General features: G+C 40.2%; 2 protein-coding genes across 4 annotated transcripts; one reads left to right on the top strand and one right to left on the bottom strand.

Annotated features, from left to right (window-relative positions):
- Positions 1–191: 191 nt before the first annotated feature.
- On the top strand, positions 192–20,130 carry parpbp (PARP1 binding protein). Of its 3 annotated transcripts, none has more exons than XM_020714171.2 (11): positions 192–281; positions 576–731; positions 2,825–3,046; positions 3,135–3,224; positions 4,142–4,312; positions 4,389–4,543; positions 7,237–7,420; positions 7,530–7,711; positions 13,269–13,350; positions 18,459–18,639; positions 18,724–20,130. In XM_020714171.2, the coding sequence occupies exons 2-11, from the start codon at positions 582–584 to the stop codon at positions 19,047–19,049; spliced, it is 1,743 nt and encodes a 580-aa protein (XP_020569830.1). In that variant the 5' UTR covers positions 192–281; positions 576–581; the 3' UTR covers positions 19,050–20,130. The 3 variants fall into 3 exon arrangements, with proteins under 3 accessions (XP_020569830.1, XP_011489576.1, XP_020569829.1); XM_011491274.3 differs by having other exon boundaries at positions 2,825–3,055; XM_020714170.2 differs by having other exon boundaries at positions 227–303; positions 2,825–3,055.
- On the bottom strand, positions 20,064–24,039 carry LOC101163216 (pro-MCH 2-like). Its single transcript, XM_004083265.4, has 3 exons — positions 23,748–24,039; positions 22,227–22,347; positions 20,064–20,819 (listed from the first exon to the last, which is right to left on the bottom strand). The coding sequence occupies exons 1-3, from the start codon at positions 23,982–23,984 to the stop codon at positions 20,770–20,772; spliced, it is 408 nt and encodes a 135-aa protein (XP_004083313.1). The 5' UTR covers positions 23,985–24,039; the 3' UTR covers positions 20,064–20,769.
- Between the last annotated feature and the right edge of the window lie 161 nt (positions 24,040–24,200).

The raw sequence follows: 24,200 nt of genomic DNA, 5'->3' as shown, positions 1-24,200 counted from the left end.
GGGAGACTGAAAGACGAAAAGATAAACGAATCAAATTATAGACAACATTAGAAAACTTGGAACAAAAATATAAATCGACAAATATGTTCCTAAACATAAATATAATCAATCTGGTTTGAACATTTGATTCTGATTTATTTTTTATTGTTGGAAGCGTCCGATGCAGTTTGCTGAAATCTGATTGGCTAGAAGGTGTTAAACGTCATCGTCATTTAAAATTTCAAAACAGCTGCTCTACGGTGTGCGCCTAGTTCGGCAGAAACATTGAAACACCACAACAGGTTTGAATATTTATTTAAATAGGTAATATTTTATTTTATTTTTATTATTGTGACTTTTTATACCTGAACCTTATACGCATATATATTTATACAGATACATATTTATAGAGGATTTAAATAAGCTGAGAATACAAAACCTTTGGGGGGGGGGGGTACTTTGAACAAGGTTACTGTTCTTCAGTGCAAAAATCATTTGAGTTGACCATTTTCTTGTGCATTTTTTGCTCTAAATAATAACGTGTTTGATGCAAAGATAGATGTATTTATTGTGTCTTCTGTAACCTCTTACTTAAGGATAAAATGGAAGCTTTAGGAGAAAGACTTAACCTGATGGTGAAAACCTTCAGGAGGGAACGCCACAGAGTTTCACAGTCTGAAAGGACCACGGTTCATGGAGCTGACAGCATGCTGATGGTTCTTCAGCTGGCCATGGCCGACGTTAACAAAAAGGTAGTAGTCTGTGCTCTTTCCTGTTAAATGTATAAATGCTGTTCCACTTTATTAATCTCACAGAGGAGAAATTTACCTGTCATGGCCTCTCTGGAGAAAAACAAATCACCAAGCAAGTAAATAAATAGATACATAAATAAACCGTTTTTATGACCTAGTTACACAGAGGAGTTGGTCAGTTTGATGAAATAAATGACCTGCGGTAACATTCATGCCTACACTAGGGGTGTCTGAATATTTTGCTGAAGGAACCTCCCAGTCCCTTCACAGTCAGCTGCAGTGGGTGAGAGCTGTTGTCCTGGATGGATGTGAGGTTGATTGACATCCTCCTCTCACCCACCGAGTCCGACCTGGTCCTCCTGACCAGCCTATTCAGTACCGGTGCTGCTCGTTTCCCAGCAGAAAAACGGCATAGAGGGGAGCAGAGGCAAGCACAGAGTCAGAAAAAGTCCTGAGCAGAGTTCAAACCACCTCCGTCTCCTCAGAAGTTGGTGGTAACTTTGTCCCTTCTTACAAAGGTCATCAGTATATTGCTAGGGTGAACACCTAGGCCAGGGGTGTCAAACTCATTTTCACCGAGGGCCACATCGGCATAGTGGTTGTCTTCAATGGGCCAGATATAAATGATAAATGTAACTAAATGTAATGAAAAACAAATGTACCTACTCCTCAATGTTAAATAACTCATTTATTTGTTTATTATAACTTTTTAAAGTGACAATTACAGTTGCATAGAAAACATATTTGCTTGCTACTTTAGCATAAATCCTTTTAAATTTGATTCTGACAGGTTAGGTTATATGGAGAGTCCTAATGTATAGTTGCCCAATCCCATATTTCAAGTCCAATTCTCCCTAGATATGAATAAATACACACCAATTTTTAATTTTTTATTTTAAGAAATTGGCCACGTTTGGCCCGCGGGCCTTGAGTTTGACACATGTGACCTAGGCACTTGAAACCGTCAACCATGACAATGTCGGTTCACTGGTGTGTGTGGCTGCCGTTCTTTGTCATTAAAGTACATTTATAGAATAGAACTGTAAAGAACCACTCAAATAACAATGGTGTTTGTGGTGTTTTTAACATGTTCTTGTGGTATTTTTCTCAGGATGGAGAACATATATAAACAACATTAAGCTGAAACATTGAATTTCTGAGTATTTCTTTATTCAAATTCAAAACCAGATGCTGTTTGAAAATGATCGTATATTTGTGACGTAGAAAATAGCTCCGTTCTGATGCATCCTCTTACGGACGACTAGATCCATGGACGTCTTTGTTTTCCTCGTCTGAGCTGGTATCTGGCTCAAACCTGTATGGGTGGATAGCTCCAACATTGCTGGCCATCTTTGTTGCACCGCTAATGTTAGTTTGGGAGTGTGTGAAGCGTTAACAGGAGGGAAGCCATAACCGTATGTTACGTATGCTACACCATTGAACCAAACCTTAGGGAAATTGAATCCTTGCATTCCTGCTGCATACCAGCCTGTTTTCATTGAAAGTGTCAAACAATTGTTCTAAATCCACAGAGAATTTATTATTTTATCACATGACACCAGAATTGTATTTTTACTTGCTTAATGGCAAATCAAAACAAATCTTTTTTCAGATTTTGTTGATGTGGTCCCACCCACAACTGATGGGGGTGAATTGCTAATGAACTCTGCAGAAACTCTGTCCTATAAAACGTCACAGATTTTTAAAATTTTGATTAAAAATGCATAATCATAATTAAAAGTCTACTGGAAATGGTTTGAAAATAGATCAGAAGATGATTGGACTAGGTCTTAAAGGATAAAAAAAAACAATAAATAGAGCTCAAATAATTTAAATGTGGTTAAAGCACATTAAACTCTAAATTAACATATAAAACTGTTGATGATTTGTTGTTGAGGTGAACTCCTATGTTTTTACGAGGAGGGATGAATCCTATCCAAGCCCTGAGACAGACCATCATCAGAAGTGGTGACACTACCACTGCTTTCCGATTGAGACCGCTCATGGCTCATTTTTGGCAGAAAAAGGTCCGTCTGTGATGGAAAGGATCGGCTCCGGCGTTACAGCTGCTGCTTTCTCTTTTCCTGCGACAGCGCGGCGGAGAGTTCCAAGTGTCTCTGAGTGATGTCCTGATGGCCTGGAAGCACTTATTGGTCGAGAAGCTTCAACTGCCGCCCCCCAGCTCTGCACGCTTGGAGAACCACGATGTCATCCTGGAGGCGTACAACTCCTTCCTGAAGAGCTCAAACACTGTGGACCTGGTCGATGTCCTCGCTACGTGCCAACAGCTGAAAGTTCTGGACCCAGAGGAGCTGGTGAGCCCGGTGAGCTGAAATCAGGTTCTGGAAGACAAGTCGCTGTGAAGAGATCAATAATTTTTACATCCTCTGTTCTCGTGCCAAGATCCAGCTGTGTGGGTTCCTCTCAGGAAACCCGGAGCTCCCAGAGTTCCCATCAACACCATCCAGTAAAAGCAGGCCCTGCAGCTCCCAGGTAGCCTCTCTGCATTAATGAAACTCATTTTTTTCCTTATAAGCTCCCTGAAGGAATCCCCGCTTTCCACTTCTCCCTGTCATAAAGTTGTTTTAGTAAAACTAAATGCCCCCCTCAGGCAATAATCCACATTTGAACTTTCCCAGCCTTTTTTTTTATAGCAGTCAGGTGGCCATCCTCTGCTCTTATTGACAAGAACTTTATATCATATCACTCAGATTTAGGAGAGCAGTGTGAATTCAATTACCACACAGATGCGAAAAACACATCCCAGCATGCAGCTGAATAACAGCTTCTGTAACACAATCTGCTTCCTTTTCCTGTCATTCGCTAATTTCTACGTTTTTACTGAGGACTTACGGCTGTATTATTACTTATATGCTGATGTCACTTTGGAGGGATTCAGTTGGGTTTTTTTTCTTATAGTTTATTTTTTCCTTTATTGGTTCGTCTGTGCAAAACAGAGACAATGATTAATCTTATTTGGTTTTGTTAACATCAAAAGTTTAGAGTGTTAGTACTGCAGAAATGTTTTTTAACTGCAGAACCTGCAGATTGACTAAAATGAAATCGTAAACTAAAAAACTTTTCAATCTACAGCCTTTTACAGCCACTGAAATCAATGAATCTAACGTTGTTTACCTGCAATCATTAGGGGGAAGTCATATGATTATGAGTAAAAAAATAAGTTGTGATTTTACAAGAAAAAAAACATCTAAAATTATGAGGGGGAAAAATTGAATATTTTAAGAGAATAAAGTTGTAACATTTTGAGAAAAAAGTCATAAATGGAAATTTTTTTCAAGTTTTCTACAGGGTTTTAACAGCCGATCCTTTTCTTTAGCATAAAAAATCGTCACTTCAAACTTTATTTTCTTTCCTTTTTTTCAATCCAATCATCTTTTGCTGGATTACAGGTGAAAATGGCGGTGAGACGGGTTTTCTGCTCCTACCTGAGTTTGCTTATCAACTCCAAGAATGACCTAGCCTTGGCGCTCACCCTCAACGTCCCCAACCGCAATCTTGGACAACAAGCGTTCACAGACATCAGGCACGCTGCACGGGACAACGGCACTTCCCTTTTCCTGGTAAAGTTTTCACGGTTACCATGTGTTTAGCCTTTCGTGTCTCTGGAAAGCCCAAGCTCTGACCGGAATTCTGCAGGCTCTGACATCCTTCATCCGGGCCATCCAGCTCGGAGGAAAAGGCTACGCTCCAGCGGAGTCCAACCCGCTGAGGAGGCACGTCAAAGGCCTGTTGGAGTACATCCAGTTCATGGACAGCTTAGAAGAAATCCTGGGCGAGATTCCTGATCCCAGGTAAGCAGAACGTCCTCACCCACACATACAATCACTTGCCCTACAGATTTCTGGGGATAATCTGGCAAAACAGAAATCCATACAAACAAGAAGCAGAACCAGATTTAGTATGTTAATAAGTTTTGGATCTACCTCAACTAGTACACGTTAGCATCAATTTAGCAGACATGTAACACGGGAGGAACAAGGGGAGCACAGAGTTTTTATAAAATGACTATCAGCTGCCTCCCTAAAGATGCAGCTTAAAGTCATCGAACCAACTTTAACTACAAACCTATTCAAAACAGACCATTTTTATGAGATGAGGTCAAGTGTCTGCTTCCCTGAACAAAACACTTTCTGATAAAACTGCTCGAAAAGACTTGTATAAAATTTTTTAACTTGAGTTTCTAGATTTATCACTATTATAATTCCTAAAGCCTTAGTCTCAACTGCCCTTGTGGGTGGATACGGGCTGCCTATTTTCAACACCCCAAATCGTGCGGACGACACAAGGAACCCATTAGTGCTGATCAGGTGATCAATGTGCACTCTTTTCAGTGCAGCCAGACTATTAGAAATGAGGAATTAAGACAATCCGGTTGTAGTTTGTGTGGCTACTCACGGGCGTTCTAGGTATTCACATCCCGTGAATGCGCATTTGCACGGTTCAATAACGGGCCAGTATTCACACCTTACTAAAGGATATAGTGTTGCGTAAGGACACAATACGACAGCATCACTCGTACATCATAGGTGCGTGCAAACTTTCATTTGTCTTGTGAATACTTCAGGATACATTTAGCACATACAGAACAATGATAGGTTCCATTTTCGTCACACCTGTGCTCCGCTTACGATGCAGCCAATCAACTACAAGACACACTTGCGCCCCTTTGCGATGCGGCTACTCCTCTCTACGATCCTCCACAGGCCTGAACAACCCTAAAACCTGCAGCCCCACTAAGAGTCGAGCTGCAGGTTTTGGGTTGTCTGGCCCCATGGAGGGTCATAGAGAGGAGTAGCCGCATCGCAAAGGGGCGCAAGTGTGTCTTGTAGTTGCTTTGAGGCTTGTACGGCCATCTTATGCCACGTACACGTGATGCGCAGTCACGAGCGCTGGATGTAGGTTCCTTAATGCACTTTTGGCATATGGTGCTCAGACTGGACTGTCGTTGCGTGATACTAGAGCGTGTACTTACAGTTAAAAAAAAAGGGGGCTTTGTGCGAAATGTCAAAGCTGTGTAAAACCCGGCAAATCCTGCTCCAGGCTTTTTTTTACAGCCCCGTTCCAATATATGAAAGACTTGGTGTCATAGAACTTCAGCTGGGCACAAACTGCAATTATTCATTTTTCCTTCATGATCAATTCATGATCAACAGTTAGTACTCCTGTAAATGAATCCATACATAGGTACCAAATCTGAGTGCCTGATTGGTCAAAGCTCAACTTGTTTAACATTGAACACGGGTTCAATGGCCGTGTGTTTTTTTTTGAATTTTTATGTTGAGTCCTTACGGTACTCTCTGGACTCTATTTGGCTAAGGTTTACAGCAGTTTGATAGTTTGCCTTTGTTTACTTACTTCAATCTTTGGCTGTATACGCCTCGCTAAGTTTTAATGTTGGGTTACGCCTCTTATCCTTCATCCTCACTCTGTAATGGACAGTTGGAAGCATTTTCTAGAGCTCACCAAACACCAGTGCTCTGGAGTTGCACCTGCGACCATAAACATCCACCTGCTCTCCCGCAGCCTTCTTTAGTTTTCTTAAATCCCTGAATGACTCCCATCTGTGCCCCACATGATAACGGTCAGCATCAAAGCCCGCCTTTGTCTGCTCACCGCGCTTTGATGATCAAACCTTAAGATCTGCTGATCACTACCCTTTCCGTCAGATTATTTCTGATGTGGAGGCATTTGGCTCGGCAGCGCACGCCGTCATCGAGACCCGGTGGTTCAATGCGAGCGCTGCGGCGAGGCCTTTCCAGCACATAGTGAGGCTTGTGCAGTTCTCACTGCTCTTCTGAGGGTTCTCAGTTCAGGCGAGCTGATGAGAGAGCTCCTGTCTAATGAGACACTGATTAACTCGGCCAGCATACGTCTTTCAACAGCAGCGCCTCTGCGCCCTCAGTGGAGTACTGTGTTTCCTCATACAAACACCTTCTGTGGTGAGTTCAGGGCCTCTTGTTCGGCGAACATCTGTTTTCCCAAGTGATTCTGTTACCGAGCTCCACTGGCTCACAGCGGAGCTGGGTCAGGGTTGGGCCCTCTCTGCCTTTCTTCCACCACACAATCTGTGGATGCTGGGTGGAGGTTAAGCCGGTGAATCTCGTACCTTCACAGCCGACAGACTGTAAGGGTGGCTGTTGTGACCTTACGGTGAATTGGAGCCCATTATCTGCCTCAAAGCTGTTAACCTTGGCAATGCTTTGCAGGGAAATGAAGCTCAGCTGGACTTTGAAACAATTACCCCAAGCTCTTAAAGTCATTTCCTAAACAATTGACAGTGAAGCTGCAATATATCTTTAGTGGAGAGGGGCTTTCTGGAGTCACTCATGTTGATAAATATTGGCTGAACCCTCGAACGCTGATAATTCTCTCCAGATGAACCTGCACACGTCCCAGAAAGTGTCCACTTTTACAAACTCCCTTATTTTTACAATGTTTCCGCCGCATGGCGAGGTCTCTGACTGTCTTTGTGTTGAATCACCAGCGCATGCGGAGCCAGGCTGGTGATGGCCATCAGGGGCGCTTTGGTTAAAGGACGCGGCAGTGGGGAACCGGTGTACGCTGCCGCAGAGGAAACCTCGAAGGAGCTGACGGAAAGGATTTTCCAGCTACATCAGATCCAGAAACGGCCCGCTGACGAAAACGGGACGGGGATAAGCCCTGCCAGGGTAATGGACGACCTCCGCTTTCCAGCCAGACGAAGCTTCCACCTTCACACACATTTCATCTTCCCTCGCACGCTGCTCTGACAGAGCTCTGCTTGTTCATCACATTCAGCCAAAAGCATATGCGGTCAATCACGCCACCGCATACGGAGGGCGAGACACGGTGAAGGTGCTGATGGCGCTGCTGGACGAAGAAGCTCTCACTCCACCGTGTCGGAACAAGGCGGACCTGCTGTGTGAAGACCAGCCGGTCCTTAGCGGGTCAGAGGGAACATGCATCCTCCTGCTGTTCAGGTCAGTCCCAATACCAACTGATGCGTGTAGATTTCAGTTGTGTCATGTTACGAATAATGAGAAGAAACTCTGAAACCGATGTGTGTAGTATGTATACAAAACCAGTTCTGATGCTATACATGCCTCTATTCTACTTATACTGCAAAGCATAGTCTCATCAATCATCCTGGGGGCGGGGTCATACACCGGTTTAAAATGTACAAACAAATTCAGTCCATTTCAGGCTAAACAGCTTTTATTTGATCTACTTTTGAAGAGAAGAAGAACAATTAAGAAAACAGGCTGAGTTATTTTGCACTAAGCAAGCATGCGGTGACTGTAGGGAGTAAAGACTCTTGTAAATGGAAGAGAACCCATCAGCCTGAGCTCTGTAAAGTCAAAGGGCAGGATTGGATAATATTTACTATAACTCTCAGCTCACTTCCAATTCAAAAGGTTCCTCACAATGATAGAAAAACAGTCTAAAGAAATTCCATCTCATGGAATCGATGATTCCGTTCAATGGTCTGGCTTTTCAGAACACATTCATGGCTCATTCCCAACTTAAAATAAAACTCAGGAATACAGTCTCTGTCCATCATGTAGCATTACTCTGTCCATTTTACTACCCAACAGATGACGAAAATGTCAATATCATTAATTAGTAGCCTATTTCTTTTATGCATCGTAACCATTTTATGGCTATAAATTGATCATGTTGGCTCGTTTTTACTATTTTATCACCACAATTAATTATTTGGTTAGCATGTTTAAACTGTTTTATGGCCGCTAATTAATTATCTCATTAGATCATTTGAACTATTTCATAGCCATGAGTTAATTATTTTGTTTGCACATTTTAACAGTTTCACAGCCATTAGTTAATTATTTCGTTTGAATGTTTAAGCTTTTTTGTTGCTCCAAGTTAGTATTTTGTTTGCACATTTTAAAAGTTTTGTGGCCACTAGTTTATTTTTTGTTGGATTTGTTGGATCATTTTAACTATTTTGTAGCCATAATAGTTCTTTTGTTTGCTTGTTTTAACTATTTAGTTGAACCACTAACTCATATATTTAACATGTCTTTTAGGGAGGGCATTTTTCCAAATAACATGAAAATAGAAAAAATTATTCCAATTTTTAAAAATGGAGATCGCCATATATTTACAAATTACAGACCAATTTCACTACTATCTCAATTCTCCAAGATATTAGAAAAACCTTTTGTTAAAAGAATTAATAATTTTATTGGAAAGTTTAATTTATTGCATGAGGATCAATATGGTTTTAGGGCTGGCAGATCCACTTCAATGGCGATAATGCAGCTGGTTGATCATATTTCTTCCTCGATAGAGAAGAAGAAATTTACGGTAGGCGTTTTTGTTGATCTTCAAAAAGCGTTTGATACATTAAATCACACTATGTTACTTAGTAGGCTACAGAAATATGGTTTTAGAGGAATAGCATATTCCTGGTTAGAAAGTTATCTCACTAACAGATGTCAGTATGTTTATTTCAATAACAAAAAATCTGATATGTGTCCTGTAACGTGGAGTACCTCAGGGGTCCCTATTGGGTCCTATATTATTTATTTTTTACATAAACGACCTTTGTAAAGTTTCTGATTTGTTAAATTGTGTTTTATATGCTGACAACACTACTTTGTATTTATCATGAGATAATCTGGAAAAGCTTCTTTCAGACATAACAAAAGAATTATCCACAATCAAACAATGGTTTGATTCAAACAAACTGTCTTTAAATAAAAATAAAACCAAGTACATTCTTCTTTCTCTTTCGGCTTTTCCCATCAGGGGTCGCCACAGCGAATCATCGTTTTCCACCTCACTCTATCATGGACATCTTCTACCCTAACATTAGCCAACTTCATGTCCTCTGTTAAGACATCCATGTATCTCCTCTTTGGCCGTCCTCTTGCCCTCCTGCCAGGCAGCTCCATCTCCAACATCCTTCTACCAATATATCCACTATCCCTCCTCTGAACATGTCCAAACCATCTCAGTCTGGCTTCTCTGACTTTGTCCCTAACACAGGCAACATGAGCCGTCCCTCTGATGTACTCGTTCCTTATCCTGTCTAACCTGGTCACTCCTAAGGAGAACCTCAACATCTTCATCTCCGCTACCTCCATCTCAGCCTCTTGTCTCTGTCTCACTGCTACCGTCTCTAACCCATAGAGCAGAGCTGGTCTCACCACTGTCTTGTACACCTTTCCTTTGAGTCTTGCTGGCACTCTTCTGTCACACAACACTCCTGACACTTTCCTCCACCCGCTCCAACCTGCCTGCACTCGCTTCTTCACCTCTTCTCCACACTCCCCATCACACTGAACTGTTGACCCCAAGTACTTAAACTCCTGCACCTTCTTCACCTCAGCCCCCTGTAACCTAACGCTTCTACCTTGATCCCTCTCGTTCAGACACATGTATTCTGTCTTACTATGACTGACCTTCATGCCTCTTCTTTCCAGAGCAAACCTCCACCTCTCTAGCTGTTCCTCCACCTGCTCTCTACTCTCACTGCAAATTACAATGTCATCTGCAAACATCATTGTCCAGGGAGATTCCTGTCTTACCTCGTCTGTCAGCCTGTCCATCAGCATAGCAAACAAAAAGGGACTCAAAGCTGATCCTTGGTGTAGTCCCACCTCCACCTTGAACTCCTCTGTCTGACCTACAGCACATCTCACCACCGTCATACTTCTCTCATACATGTCCTGAACTACTCTGACATACTTCTCTGCCACTCCAGACGACCTCATACAGTACCACAGCTCCTCCCTCGGCACCCTGTCATATGCCTTCTCTAAATCTACGAACACACAATGCAGCTCCTTCTGACCATCTCTGTACTTTTCCATCAACATTCTCAAAGCAAAAATGGCATCAGTGGTGCTCTTACGGGGCATGAAACCATACTGCTGCTCACAAATCTCCACCTTCTTCCTAAGCCTGGCTTCCACTACTCTTTCCCACAGCTTCATTGTGTGGCTCATCAACTTTATTCCTCTATAGTTGCTGCAGTTCTGCGTGTCACCCTTGTTCTTAAAGATCGGAACCAGAACGCTTCTCCTCCATTCCTCAGGCATCTTCTCACTCTCTAAAATCCTATTGAACAACCTCGTTAGAAATTCCACTGCTGTCTCTCCTAAGCACTTCCATACCTCCACAGGTAGGTCATCAGGACCAACAGCCTTTCCGCTCTTCATCCTTTTCAGAGCCTTCCTAACCTCATCCTTTCCAATCTCTGCTACTTCCTGCTCCACAACAACCACATCTTCCTCCCTTCTTTCCCTGTCATTTTCCACGTTCATCAGCTCCTCAAAATACTCCTTCCATCTTTTCTGTACACTCTCCTGGGTTGTTAGCACATTATAGTACATTATATTTGGATATAGAAAACTGAGTTACAAATTGAGGATGTTGTTCTTGAAAGAGTAAATGAAATAAAATTTCTTGGAGTCATTTTGAATCATACATTATCATGGAAACCACACATAACTTATGTTCTCTCTAAATTGTCCAAATCATTAGCCATCCTACATAAAGTCAAGTATTTTTTAAACACAGCTACATTGTATATTCTATATTGTTCCCTCATAATTCCTTATTTGACCTATTGTTCAGAAATCTGGGGGCATAGTTACAAGTCAAACACTTTAACCTATTTTTATTCTGCAAAAAAAAAGCAATTAGAATTGTAAACCACTCTTCATACAACCAATCCACAAAACAAATATTTCCAAAATTAAGGGCACTTAAATTTTTGGATTTAGTTGATCTTAGTACTGGAATTTTTATGTTTAAAGTAAAAAAACAATGTGTACCTGCCAAAATACTAGTTTGTTTGAAATAAAAGTTAATAATTATGATTTTTGGGGTAAAGATATGTTTAAAAAGAAAGTGGTCAGAACTAATGCATTAAGGAATAGTATTTTTGTTCAGGGGGTCAACATGTGGAATTCATTATCTGACGTTCTGAAGAATGCAAACTCCATATCTCAGTTTACGAAAATGTATAAATTTAAAATCTATCAAAAATACCTTCTGGACTGAGAGACTCTGGTTGTGAGGTAATTTTGAGAATTGTTTGTTTTGTTTTTTGTTTTTCTCCTCTTCCTTTTTCTTTTCTTATTTAAGGTTCTAACAATTTGTAGGTAAATGTGATGTTTGTATTCAGGGTTGGGGAAATAAGCCTTGGCTTCGCCCAACACCTTTTTCGGTTAATTTTGTTCAATGTTTATTTTTTTTTCAATGTTTATGTTGACATTGCTTATGTTAATGTTTTTTTTTAAGTTTGTTTGTTTAACATAACCGAAATAAATATCTCTAAAAAAAGAATTTCACTACCACAAGTTAAATATCTTGTTTGGACAGTTTAACTGTTTCAAGCCCACTAATTATCTTTTCTTAACAATGTTTTAACTATTTTGTAGCCCCAAGTTAGTATTTGTTTGCATATTTTAAAAGTTTCGTGGCCCTAAATGAATTATTCCATTACATCAATTTAAAGTATTTCGTAGCCATGAATTGGTATTTTGCTAACATGTTTTAATTATTTTGTGGCCACAAATGATTTATTTCCTTATAACATTTTAACTGTTTCATGGCCACGAATTATTTCGTTAGCACGTTTAAACAATTTTGTAGGCACAAATGAATGTTTCGTTTGCACACTTTTATCCGTTTTGTGGCCACAAATAATTAAGTTACTTCGTTAGCATGTTTGAACTATTGCATGGCCGCGAATGAATTCTCCTTAGAATGTTTTAACTGTTTCATGGCCACAAATGGCCAAAAAACTATTTTGGACTTACAAATTAATATTATGTTTACACACCAATTTTGTGGCTACAATTTATTAATTTTTTTGTACCATGTCATCAGACGAACTTTGTACTAAAACGTTTGATCATATCGAACAATAGATAAGGATACGATATAGAGCATTTACAGCTATGATTGCTAACAAATACATAGTTGAATCCTTTATAAATACAAAAGTTATTAGTTCTTTTTTTGTATTGCAATCATAAAATGTTCTTTTTTTGTACTCCAACTCTAAGGAGTGTCAAAGAGAACCTTTAGGCGTTTAAAGTCTGTCATGGATATAAAAAGATCTCAATGTCTGATGGGAAAAAGTCAACACAGATTTTGCTGTTTTTCTACACCGTTAAGGTGGGAAAACCCCCGAAGCAGCAACCAGATCAACATGGGACTCGACAAATGTCAGTGAAACCATATGGAGGAAAATCCTCTCACATCACACTGGAACAATTTATTTGGTTAAACATCTGCTTTAGAAATACTACGAAATAACAGCCACTGGCGATGTTTGAAAGGAGCTACAGGATTTCAGAGGTGGATGATACTTAATGGCTGATCCTTGTGAAAACATCTTCTGCACGTTGGAAATTGAACTTCGCTGGAGTTAAGGGGGATGAGTGTTTTGAGAAATGACTGAGTAGCTGGTTTTTTGGTGAGAGTAGCTGTACAAGCTTCAAGCTTTTCTCATTTATTAAACCCTTGTTTTTGCTACTCTGGTGGTGCTCTCCACAGATCCCCTCAAGTGTCTACTGGAGGTTCTCCAGAACCATTGAGGAACAGAGTCCAGAATCGACTAAACCTGCTCAAACCCAAGGTAACACGGGTCCCTTCATCCAACAGCCCCAAATCCCAACCATCAGTTATTTCAAGCTGAATTAGATGTGTAAACCTTCAAAATAATGTCTTTACATCCTGTAATTTCTCAGTGGAATTGTGTTATTTATTTGCTTAGTTGAAGCTCACAACTGACTTCCACTGTTCCCGTTTGCACAGCTGCATTTTAGTTCTCAGTGTTGGTCTGAATGGGCTCTTTTAATCCAGGACATAAAATGAATCATTTGTGGGGGATTCGAACCATTATCCAATTGTGACAATAAATTATTCCATTGTTGGAGGCAACTTGCTGAAAGCGCAGACTGCTTTGCTTCTGATATCAGTCTGGGAGTCTTTTGTGCAGTCAGCTTGAATAATTTCATGATTTTTTACCTGCAGTTTGACGATTCAAAGCAAACAAGCTTTTGATATTGGAATGTTTTCCTCCTTTTTGGTTACTAGTTGATGCTGAAATTGAGGAATAAAAGCAAAGATGGACGTAAAATGAAAATCTAAATGTTTGACACAGAGTTCAGAGTAAATATTTATCATTTTTTTATGAAACACCAACAGTGACATAAATCCATCCATTATTTTACACTTTGGATCATGTTTCCTTTAAACAATGAATGAATTTTAAAAGGATTTACCAAAGCACCTCAATCACTGACTGTATCTGAGAACTGGACAGAGTGAGTGTGACGTCGTCCACAAAAAACGGTTTGCTTTTTGATCCAACCAAATGAATTCAATTCAGTCGCCATTCTTTCGTGACACGAATGCCGCCATGTTGGACCCAGATGACGTTGGTAGCCATTGATTGATCCAAGTCGGTCTGAATCAATATTTAATGACAACAACTCACCATCCAGGAGTGAGCCCACTTGAAAGTGGGCTTGAGAGAATCTGTCAATCAAATGTTTCGAACACCGGACGTGGGGGCCAGCAGGCTCCACCTACTTTTATTAAGGCATCTGACTGGTCAGTTTATAACCAATCAGATTATAACCGACCCTTAAAAAAATATTATTATCAAGAACATGAAAAAAAAATGCTATCACAAGCAAGAATAGTTATTCTGACAAATGGAATAACTGAGTAACAGCCCTTTATTTCTCTATAGATGTCTATGGGATTTTGGCTTTTTGGAGCCAGCGGGTACTTCCTGTTTGGAACAACATGGTGGGCGGGTCACTGAGTCTAGTTCTTTTATACAGTCATTATAATGTCAACGAAAATTCTTTCATCAAAAAAATGTTTTATAATACAATTTTTTTTTTAAATGTCTTCAAATGTCAAACGTCTTTTAAGGTAAGTCATATTCTGATTGGTTAAGGCTAAAGAACAATATTTTCTTTTCTGAATAAATAGAATTAACTTTAAAAAAAAAACTATTTTGCTGACATAAAACAAATTAATTATAAAATAGTTGTAAAGGAAAACACTTTTAGTTAAATATACTAAGTTAAACAAGGTGTTTTAGACAATTTAATCTTTTACTTAAAAAAAGGAAAAACTGTAAAAAGTCTCCACCTTCTGTAAAGGTTTTCAATTACAAAATAAAGAACGAAAAAACAATAAATTCTCGTATACATGCAGGTTTTAAAATAACAACAGTCTTTACAACTTTACTCCCAATCAAAGCATTCAATTTTAGAATTGAAGGGTAGAACTTTTTACTTCACAAGAACACAATCAGCTGATTTAAATTCGTTTTCGGAACACTGGATACTGCACTTTTTGTGAAATGGCTCCTTTTATATGATGGATTTAGCAGATGTCATCTTAGCTCCCCACAATCTGGCTCTCTTCCTGTTTGAGTGCGTAGTAATGGTCCCTGGGCAGCTCACCGCTTCCTGAACTCAGCCAGCGGAAGCTTTCTGCATCAATTTCCCTTTGAAGATGCCATATCAGTCGCGTAACTCGACTAGCAAGGGAAACTTGAAAGGTTATTGTTTCCTGTTGTCTGCTAAATCACTTTATCCGAGCAGACCTGGACAGCAGTTTCACCATCCCCTGACGTCAGCTGGAACACACCGCTGTTCTCCTATCTGCTTTTAAAAGCCAGAGACGATCAAGGCTTTGCGCTCCTTTGCAAGGTATCCCTCCCTTCCAACAAAAGGAATGATGTTTAAAAACATGGTAACAATTGCGCTGCACCTGTTCGTCTGTCCTGCACCTGCGTGAGCGCAGATGTGCAAACGTAAAGCTGCAATAACATCTGCTTTTGTTGCTCCCGTCAGGAATGTGTTGGCCAGGTGTCTGGAACGTTAGGTCAAATAGACTCGGGGGAGGGGGATTTTAGGACATCAGCATTGTTTGCTCCCCGCTGCAAAGGTGAATTTAATGATCCTGATCAACTAATGATTTACCTTCTTTTATTTTTTTTTAAACTTAGGACTTCTTTTTCTTTATTGCCTTACAGTTTTTTATGAAACTCTTTTCCAAGATCCATCAGAAAAAACTATGCGTCCTTTTGCTCCTCTTATCGGTAATGTTGGTTTTTTCTTTCCTACTGTGGCCCACTGGCCCGGAGGATGAAATCCTTGGATTGGGATAATCCCAAACAGACGTTGATCAAACAGCAGATGAAAGTCTGAGGATCCCACTGCCCCGAGGCGGAGATTGTAGCCTTCAGCATCATTGACTACACAATATGTTTTCTCCTTAGAAAGCCTTTTTAATGAGGTATTGGACTTGTAATGGTGATTTGAGAGTGAAACTAGACTAATGCGCGACTTACCAGCCTTTCAATTCATATAAATCATTGGGGAAAACTTTATTGAAGTACAAAAGGGTGAAACCTTCAAAGAAAGAAAGGTTTAAAGGGTTATATGAAAAAATCTGAAATGCAAGAACAAATATTAAAGCCCACCTTTTGTTTATTTAAGGATCTGCATTAGTCTTTACCAATAAAAAGACAATAAAGGTTTTGATTAAAGATGGCATAAAAGAGCAATTCCAAAGAAAATAGTGGTTTTCGTGTTTTTTAACATGTTCTTGTGGCATTTTTCTATTGATGGATGATGATTTGAAAAAGTTTGGGGAAAAAACGGCATAATTATAATTAAAAGACCACTGGGAAGACTTTTAATAAAAAAGCGAGTGATTGAGTTGGACTTTATATAACACATTCGTAGTCTATTCAAAAATTCCAAATATCTGGGTGAAGACACCCAGCGAATGACCATGTACAAAAGACCAGGGTGGGGGTTAGGGAGTGGAGAAAATGAGCAAGCAGGTCAAAAAAAAATAACAGGTCTTTGTTTGCAAGTGGACTCCAGTACAGTTCGATGACAGTGTGAAAGTACAGACACCAGACCAATCGGCAGAAGAGAGTTAAAATAAATAAGTGATGGAAACACTTTCCTTCAAACTTAGGATAGAAGTCAGACCACGGGGCAAACCAGAAGAAGCTCACTCTCATAAAACTTCAATATTAATGGACAATAGTCCATTACTGGGGTTGGAGCTCTCCTGTAGGTGACGGACCCACATGGGAGTGATCCCACTTCCTCACTTTGGGCTAGACTGGATCGGGGCTTCAGGCACTGGAAAAGGGCCAGACTGAACCGGTAGCGCCTACTTCCGTCCTGGCTACAGAGAGGGACCCCAGTGATGTCAATCTGGACGACGTTATCTGATATTGATTTTGGTTCTTTCATTGGGGGTTCTGGACGGTTCCAGGTCTGGCTTGTTACCTAGGACTTGTCTGACATGGTAGGCCCTACAAGGGGCAAATTTCCTAAGATCACTTAAGCTCTCACATTAAGGTGGTGGTCTGCAGAGGGGATATTGTCTTTTTGATACATGTGAATTTGTGCAGCGCTTATCTACAATACATTTGGACATTGTATTACTTTGAATTAGTAGTGGGACTAGTTCTTTGTCCTTTTTTCCTTCCTGATTGGAGTTTGTTTGGGGTAAAACGCCCTCCCCAAGTAATTCCCAAGTGATTGGAATGAATGAATTAAGTTATAAAGCTTTTGGAATGAATTAAGTTATAAAGCTTTTGGTACCCGTTTGAACCAACTATGTAGGAAAATTCCTTATTTGAAAGTGCCTATAAAAATAATGTAAAACTAGCAGGTCAGAGGGAAACCTGCTCCTTGAGGTCTTCTACGCTACTCTGTTTTTTATCCAACCCTGACTTGCATGCTGCTGATTGAATGATCAGTCGATTCAAGGTTTGGATTGCCTGACCACACCTCCTCCAGGTTATGAATGGCAAGTACAGCTGTGTTAATTGTAGCAGATTTCAATGAGCAGGCCTGGGCACCCTGCTCTTGGATAATCAGTTCCATGTGCTGCTTTAAACTGGATTTGGACCCTTTGCCTGTTACTGGTTTGTGTCATTGGACTGCTTGGGACTTGGTTTTAAGGTCATTGGAGTCATGCAGTCATACAAGTTTGATCACAGTGGAAACAGACATTAGCTGGTCTTTAGCAGGGTTTGAAAATCAAAACTAACTGGAACCTGATCAGTTCATCAAGTAAGGACCAAGTGGCTTGTAGCACGAGTCCACTCCCATTCAATTTAATGGGATTAAACAAATGAAGCAAACTTTGTAGGCTCTGTCGGAAGATTTACTGCCACAATAACTGTACTTGCCGTGAATTTTTATGTCTCATCATAATTCTTACATTTGAGGTCAACGTGGTGCTAAATGGAAAAATGGTCTTTTGATTGAAATCTGCAAAAGCTTCAGATTGGTTGGTTGGTTGTTTAATAAAAACTCGTGACAATAAACATGCTGGGTCCCCTTTTTCGGCTTGATCCCATAATAAATAATATAGTTTTAAAGCAACAAATGTTTTTTTATTACGTGGACGAGGTTTACATTTTCTTTAGCATGTTTTGCTTTTCAATAAAAATGAGGTATTACAGCTCCAAGCTGTTTTCATAATCCTTTTCTTGTTGAGCCATTAAAAACCAGCACAGATGGAAAACCACTTACTGAGGTTTTACTGCAAATGAGTTCTTCACTAAAAGAAGAAGCCAGAAAGTTCGTTTTACTAGCCAAAAGTCCAGGGTCACATGAACAGCGATGGATCATCCGATATGCACCCAAATCGGCTAGATGTGAGATGTTTCGTTGTTTCTTTCAGGCCAGAGACCGGGTTGTCCGATCCCAGTTTGCGTGCACGTACAAGGAGGAGGAGCTTCCACTTAGCCGAGTGTTGGATTTTCCCAGCCTCAGTCAGGTCTCTACCTGTGTGCACCCAACGCCAAAGACCAAAACAGCCCATGATGATCGTTTTAGCTCAAATCTGAAGGATGGAGCCACAGGTGCAAATTTAAACCCAACTGTTGACCACAAAGCAAATGTTGTGTCTGTTTCCAACGTTTTGACAATTATTTCCATTTCAACAGTCGAGTCTTCGTCTACCAGTCTGATACAGGAGCCAAATACGGGACAGCGGGCGTCCGCCAGCCTTAAGCAAAGGACTGGAGCTGCTCAAAACGAGGGTACGGCTCCGTGTGGTGGTAAAAAAACTGGCGTACAGATGCAAAGGAAGAGTAACAAGAGGAAGCAGTTGGATCACGGCCAAGACAACGGATCAGAAAACGAGCCTCCAGAGAAGAATCGGCACATTCAAGTGTCTGCTAAAGGACCAGGAAGAAATGTCAGCAAGGCATCCAAGAAAACCAAACTGCTTGCTGGTCAGGGGAAGCTAACCAGCTTCTTCAGAGTTTAAATTCTAATAATTTTTTTAGCATTAGCCTTTAGATAGACTCTTTTTTTTTTATTATTATTAAATTTTTGTTCCTTTTTGTTTGATAATGCTTCATAGGTTCTAAATGTGAAAGAAACCAAATGATTAACCAGTCTCTACCATTCGCCAACAATCAACCCGAGAATTTTTGGCACAGAAAGAAATCATTTTTTACTACTTGGTGAACTTTAATTTGTTGAAATTGACAAAATCCTTGTAGTTACTTAAAATCTTATTCCAGATAAAGGTTGTAATCACTTAACCCATCTTACTCTTGATCACTACATCCCATGATGCAACTGAAAATCATTTTCCATTAAATAAACTTTATCTCAACGAAGTTGAGTTAAAGTAAGTTAAAATAAGTTGAAACAAATTTGAACCTTAAGTTAGTTGAAATGTCTGCAACCTACATTGTGGACATCAGGAGGAATTCTTTAACGCCAAAATAACCAAAATGACTTGGGAGAGTGTTAAATATTACTCTTATTTACCTGTCCTATGATCAGAGTAAGGATAAAGTTATGGAGCAGTTTCCTACAGACTTACCGTGAAATCAACTCCAGCTGCTTCTAGAGGGAATTCTCAACAGCTGCTGCCTCCAGTTATGTAATTCAAAGTGTGCATGCTATAGTTGACAGCTGCAAGGATGTTGTAGCTCTCTTGGATCCTTCACGGGGGTATTTCACTGGACGTTGACGGTGACCCCCAGTTTTGTAGTGATTTGATCTACCTTTTTTTATTAATTTCAGATGACTATTTTCTTTGTTCAGTCCGGATTTTTGAAGGTGAGCTACTTTTTTAATATTCAGGTGTATGTATTAAAAAAACAATTTTTTTTCAGTTGATGTGAGACTATTTCATCTTAAAATATTTATTTTTATTGAAAAACTTTTTTATTTTTTGTAGTGAATGTGTTTTTATGACTTGAATTTGGCATCCACTCGTAGCACAGATGAGTTTCTTGCAACAGGGAGTCATTAAAATGTCACATGGTGGTTCTTCATTGCACTTTATTTTTTTCTAATTTAAATTCAACTTTTGCCTAATAAATTTGTTGAAATAAAGTTTTGCTTTTGTTGCACTTCTTTGTCTGATTGACTGTATCTGAGAACTGGACAGAATGAGTGTGATGTCACCCATAAAAAATGGTTAACTTCTTGCTCCAACCAATTGAAGCCAATTCAGCCGCCTTTTTTTCGCGATATAAACACCCACATGTTGGACCCAGACTTGCCAGTGAGCTGCGATTGGTTTGGGTTTCTCTGGGGACCACTCTCACCAATCAGAATAGCCCACTTAAAGCAGCCTACACAAAATCTGTCAAACATTTCAAACGTTGGACGTGAGGGCCAGCAGGCACCACCTACCTTTATAAAGGCATCCCATTGGTTGGTTTATAACTTGAACGATCGAAAAATATCATAAATTATAGGATTGTCAAGAACATGATAAAAAGGTATTAAAGCAAGAACAGTTATTATGATAAATAGAATCACTGACTAATAGCTGTTTATTTCTCCATAGTATGGGTTTTTGGCTTCTTGGACCCAGCGGGTACTTCCTGTTTGAAACACAAGGGGGGAGGAGCCACCTCGTCCAGTTCTCAGATACAGTCAAGGGGGTTGTCCTGCTCTCTACTCCATTGACACACAATTGGAAGAAATTCTTCGTGACGATGTTGAAACAGCTGCAGCAGAAGTTATGAACTCCAACAAGGCCGATACACTCTTCCTATCATACATCGCAGCACTGCAAAAAAAAAAAAAGCAAAGACTTAATGAATATTGACAACTTTAATTCACACCAAACATGATTTGCAAGTCAAATTTGCATTGCACGCCTCTTTTGACGCTGCCCAACGTTAGTCCAAAAATGTGTTCATAAACTTGATACTCTGACTTGTGCGGGAGGAATCTCTGCCTCTGTATCCATGAGTTTTTAGCCTCATAGCTACATGAGTGTTTAGCTCATTTACAGTGCATCGAAGACATGGATGATGTTAAGAGATCAGGTTTGTTCATTTTGAAGAGCTCTACTAAGGTCAAATCCGAATTCTTCCCCTACCCTAGCATCTTCTCCCTACCCCTACATTTAGCCCTCCAAACGGAGAGTTCTGAAAAACTAGTGTCTTTTAATTTGGTTGTACTCCCACTTGATGACGAGTCAATAGTCGCCAGTCAGCTCAATTAGCACGGAATTGCTAGTGCTCAGAAAATACATAAAAACATCGCTTTTAATACCTTTAAAACGGTTATGCTACAACAAAAAGTCATTATAAACATTTAAACGTAAACATCTGTTCATCAGATCACACCCACCTAAAGAAAAGTGCCTCTCCTCCACAGCACGGTGCAAAGCAGGACACCTTCATGGTGGAGGGCTCGCCATCCCTCCACTGTGAGGGTTAGCCCTTAAAACAACTATTTCGGACAACCATGCCCCTCCAAATATCGCTACAATTGGAGGGGTAGGGAGAAGCCGTGGGGGTAGGAGAAGAATTTAGATCCGGCCAAAAACATCGGTAACCACGTCTGGGTTCATGAGATCATTCAGAGACTCTGCCTGTACCGGGAGGATAACCATCTACTGCAGGACCTGTGTCTGAATGACGGACAGTTTCAGTTGTACTTCCATCTGTCTATGATCTAGTTTGACGCATTAGTCCAAGGAGGGTAAAAATAGAAATAAATGGTAACTGGCGTATACTTATATAGCGCTTTTCTACCTTCCTTGAAGGCCCAAAGCGCTTTATAGTTACAGTCCCATTCACAGACACATTCACACGCTAATTGCGGCTCCGCTGCCAAACACTGGCGCCAACCTTCCTCCAGGGGCAAGATGGGCTTCAGTGTGTTTTTGATTTATTGTCTACTTAGAAAAATATCGTAAAGTTCTTGAGGCAAACAATCAGATCCTCTTCCACGTTGGTTTTAGACTCCATCTCCTGATACATCATCAACACGTTCATGGGCGAAAGCAGAGTGCTTGATTGGTTGATGCACTGTGTCTTCTTTGCCTAAGTTCAGATATTTGAACTCTTGATAAACCATGACTTTTGCCAGATTGTGTCTGCACATTGACTTAACATTGAAACTGGACTTCCCTGATCCCGGTGTGAGCGCAACTCAAGAGCTTATATAATAATCGAAGACTTACTGTTCAGGTCTTTGTCTCTCCGATCAATGTTCATGCTATAGTCGCTTGGGCTTCTCTCAGTTAGTCTTCGAGTGAAGGCTGAGTTCAGACCCCGGAAACTTCGCCCCTTCAGCCTCGTGTCCTGCAGTAAACAAATGGGTTATTACATCTGGCAACAGCAGCTCATATTCATTCCCTCACTCCAGGCTCTGGGAGTGGAGCTGCAGCTATTGAAGATTGTCCTTTCACTTCCAGCACATGGTTTGGATCTGCGTTTCGTCAGCTGATCCAAGCCACACGTAAGTAAAGTGGAACAAACACGTTCCCCTCGTTTTTACAACAACACGGTGGCCCGTTTGCCTCCAAAAGCTTCAAAACATCTGGATGTCTTTGTTGTCTCCATTATCGCTCCATTACCACATAGATAGCTATTGTGCTCATGACACATGGGAGATGCGGTCACCAGATACAGTCCAGATAAACGGCAGCACCCAAATCTCTGATGGAACACCAGCATATCATCATTCTTCCCGCTGCGATTTCAATAAACCATTTATAGACTTGTGATCATTTGACCTTTTCAGCTGATAGTATTTTCCAGTGCTGCTGTAAAATACTTTTATTGGAGTGTGCGTAAAGCCTTGAGTTAGCCGTGGACTGCAGGACATTTGCCAATTCAAAGGGTAAATTGTTCAGTCACACAGAGGAGAGGAGATTTCCTCCGTTGTTGCACCGTTCAGATGGTTTTTAGAGGAATTCCGACACAGTTACTGCGCAAAAAAGACGGCTCAGATCAATATGTTCTGCTAAAAGAATCAGATTTATTAGTTTTATTTATAGTATATCATTATAATAGTTTGGTCCGGTACTTTGGCTAACCCAAGACAGTTTTCTTAACTGTTTTTGTGTGTGTAAAGAATGAAAATAGGATTTTTTCGACAATTCCGCAAATAGGGTACGGTCACAAATACAACTCACGCCATGTATGTACTGTATGTAATTAAATAACTTTATTCAGGCCACAAACCCATTTCATGTCAGACAATATTTTCATGGCTGAAGTGGCTTTCTGAACTGTTTTTTTTCCTCTTAACTTTTTAGGGTAAAGTTTATCTTCGCCTTCAAAGTGGACGCTACAAAAATCAGGCACCAACTTAAGCCTAGTCTGACTTTAAAGGTACAACGAAAAAATGATAAATAAACATGCACACTTATATTCAATGAGTTTGATGGGTCATACGGTATGTAAATGTGCAAATTTGTCTATGACATCATATTATTATTATTTTTTAAATCAAGTTATGAATTATTGTCCTAAAAAATATTTGATATATCTGGGCATTTTTACATTTTCTTTTCTTTTCACTATATCGAACAAGTTGAACTGGTAGAGTTAAAAAATATAAAATAAACTATTCCAGCAGAATAACCTGCAGCCAATATTACCTGTTTGTACATTTGAATAAAGTTTGATTGAAACTAATTCTTTGATCATATATTTTTATGGCTGTTTTAATGGTGGAATGTTTGTACGTAACTCACCGATATGACGACCAGTTGGGGGCTCTCCTCATCCTTCACATTGTTGTCCAACATGAGACTCCATCTGTATGTTGGACGAATCATGGCTGCTTTCATCACAGATTCATCATCCAGTACGGAGTCCAGGCCATCTTGGTCTGCTGCATCTTCTGCCTTGGAAGATGGCAAAGCAATCAGGCGGCTGTTCAGTTCAGAGAACAGCACTAAGGTGACCAGGACAGAGAAGGCTGACATCATGATGTCAACAACTGGTATGCCAGCGCTGTATCTGCTCTAAATCTCCAAGACAGACTTAAATATACCTCCATAACAAACGAGGCACTCTTTTTAGGGCTAAAAAAGTTCAAAGGGTAGAGAAGGGAAGCTGTTATCCCATTAATGGAAAAGAAAAGTTCATTCAGTTGGTTTTTGATGCAATAATTAAAGGAGAAAGATAGTGGTGAGAGTGGGGTC

The sequence above is a fragment of the Oryzias latipes genome, chromosome 23, assembly GCF_002234675.1.
Source record: "Oryzias latipes chromosome 23, ASM223467v1".
NCBI lineage: Eukaryota > Metazoa > Chordata > Actinopteri > Beloniformes > Adrianichthyidae > Oryzias > Oryzias latipes.
Note: the sequence above shows the minus strand (reverse complement) of the source record. Positions and strands in the feature narration are given on the sequence as shown.

Coding starts and splice junctions, on each gene's coding strand:
- LOC101163216 (XM_004083265.4), bottom strand. CDS start 23,984: ATGATGTCAGCCTTCTCTGTCCTGGTCACCTTAGTGCTGTTCTCTGAA. Junction 22,348..23,747: donor CCCAACTGGTCGTCATATCG/GTGAGTTACGTA, acceptor TGTTTACTGCAG/GACACGAGGCTGAAGGGGCG. Junction 20,820..22,226: donor GAGAGACAAAGACCTGAACA/GTAAGTCTTCGA, acceptor TTTTTTTTGCAG/TGCTGCGATGTATGATAGGA.
- parpbp (XM_011491274.3), top strand. CDS start 582: ATGGAAGCTTTAGGAGAAAGACTTAACCTGATGGTGAAAACCTTCAGG. Junction 13,351..18,458: donor TAAACCTGCTCAAACCCAAG/GTAACACGGGTC, acceptor TGTTTCTTTCAG/GCCAGAGACCGGGTTGTCCG. Junction 18,640..18,723: donor TCTGAAGGATGGAGCCACAG/GTGCAAATTTAA, acceptor CCATTTCAACAG/TCGAGTCTTCGTCTACCAGT.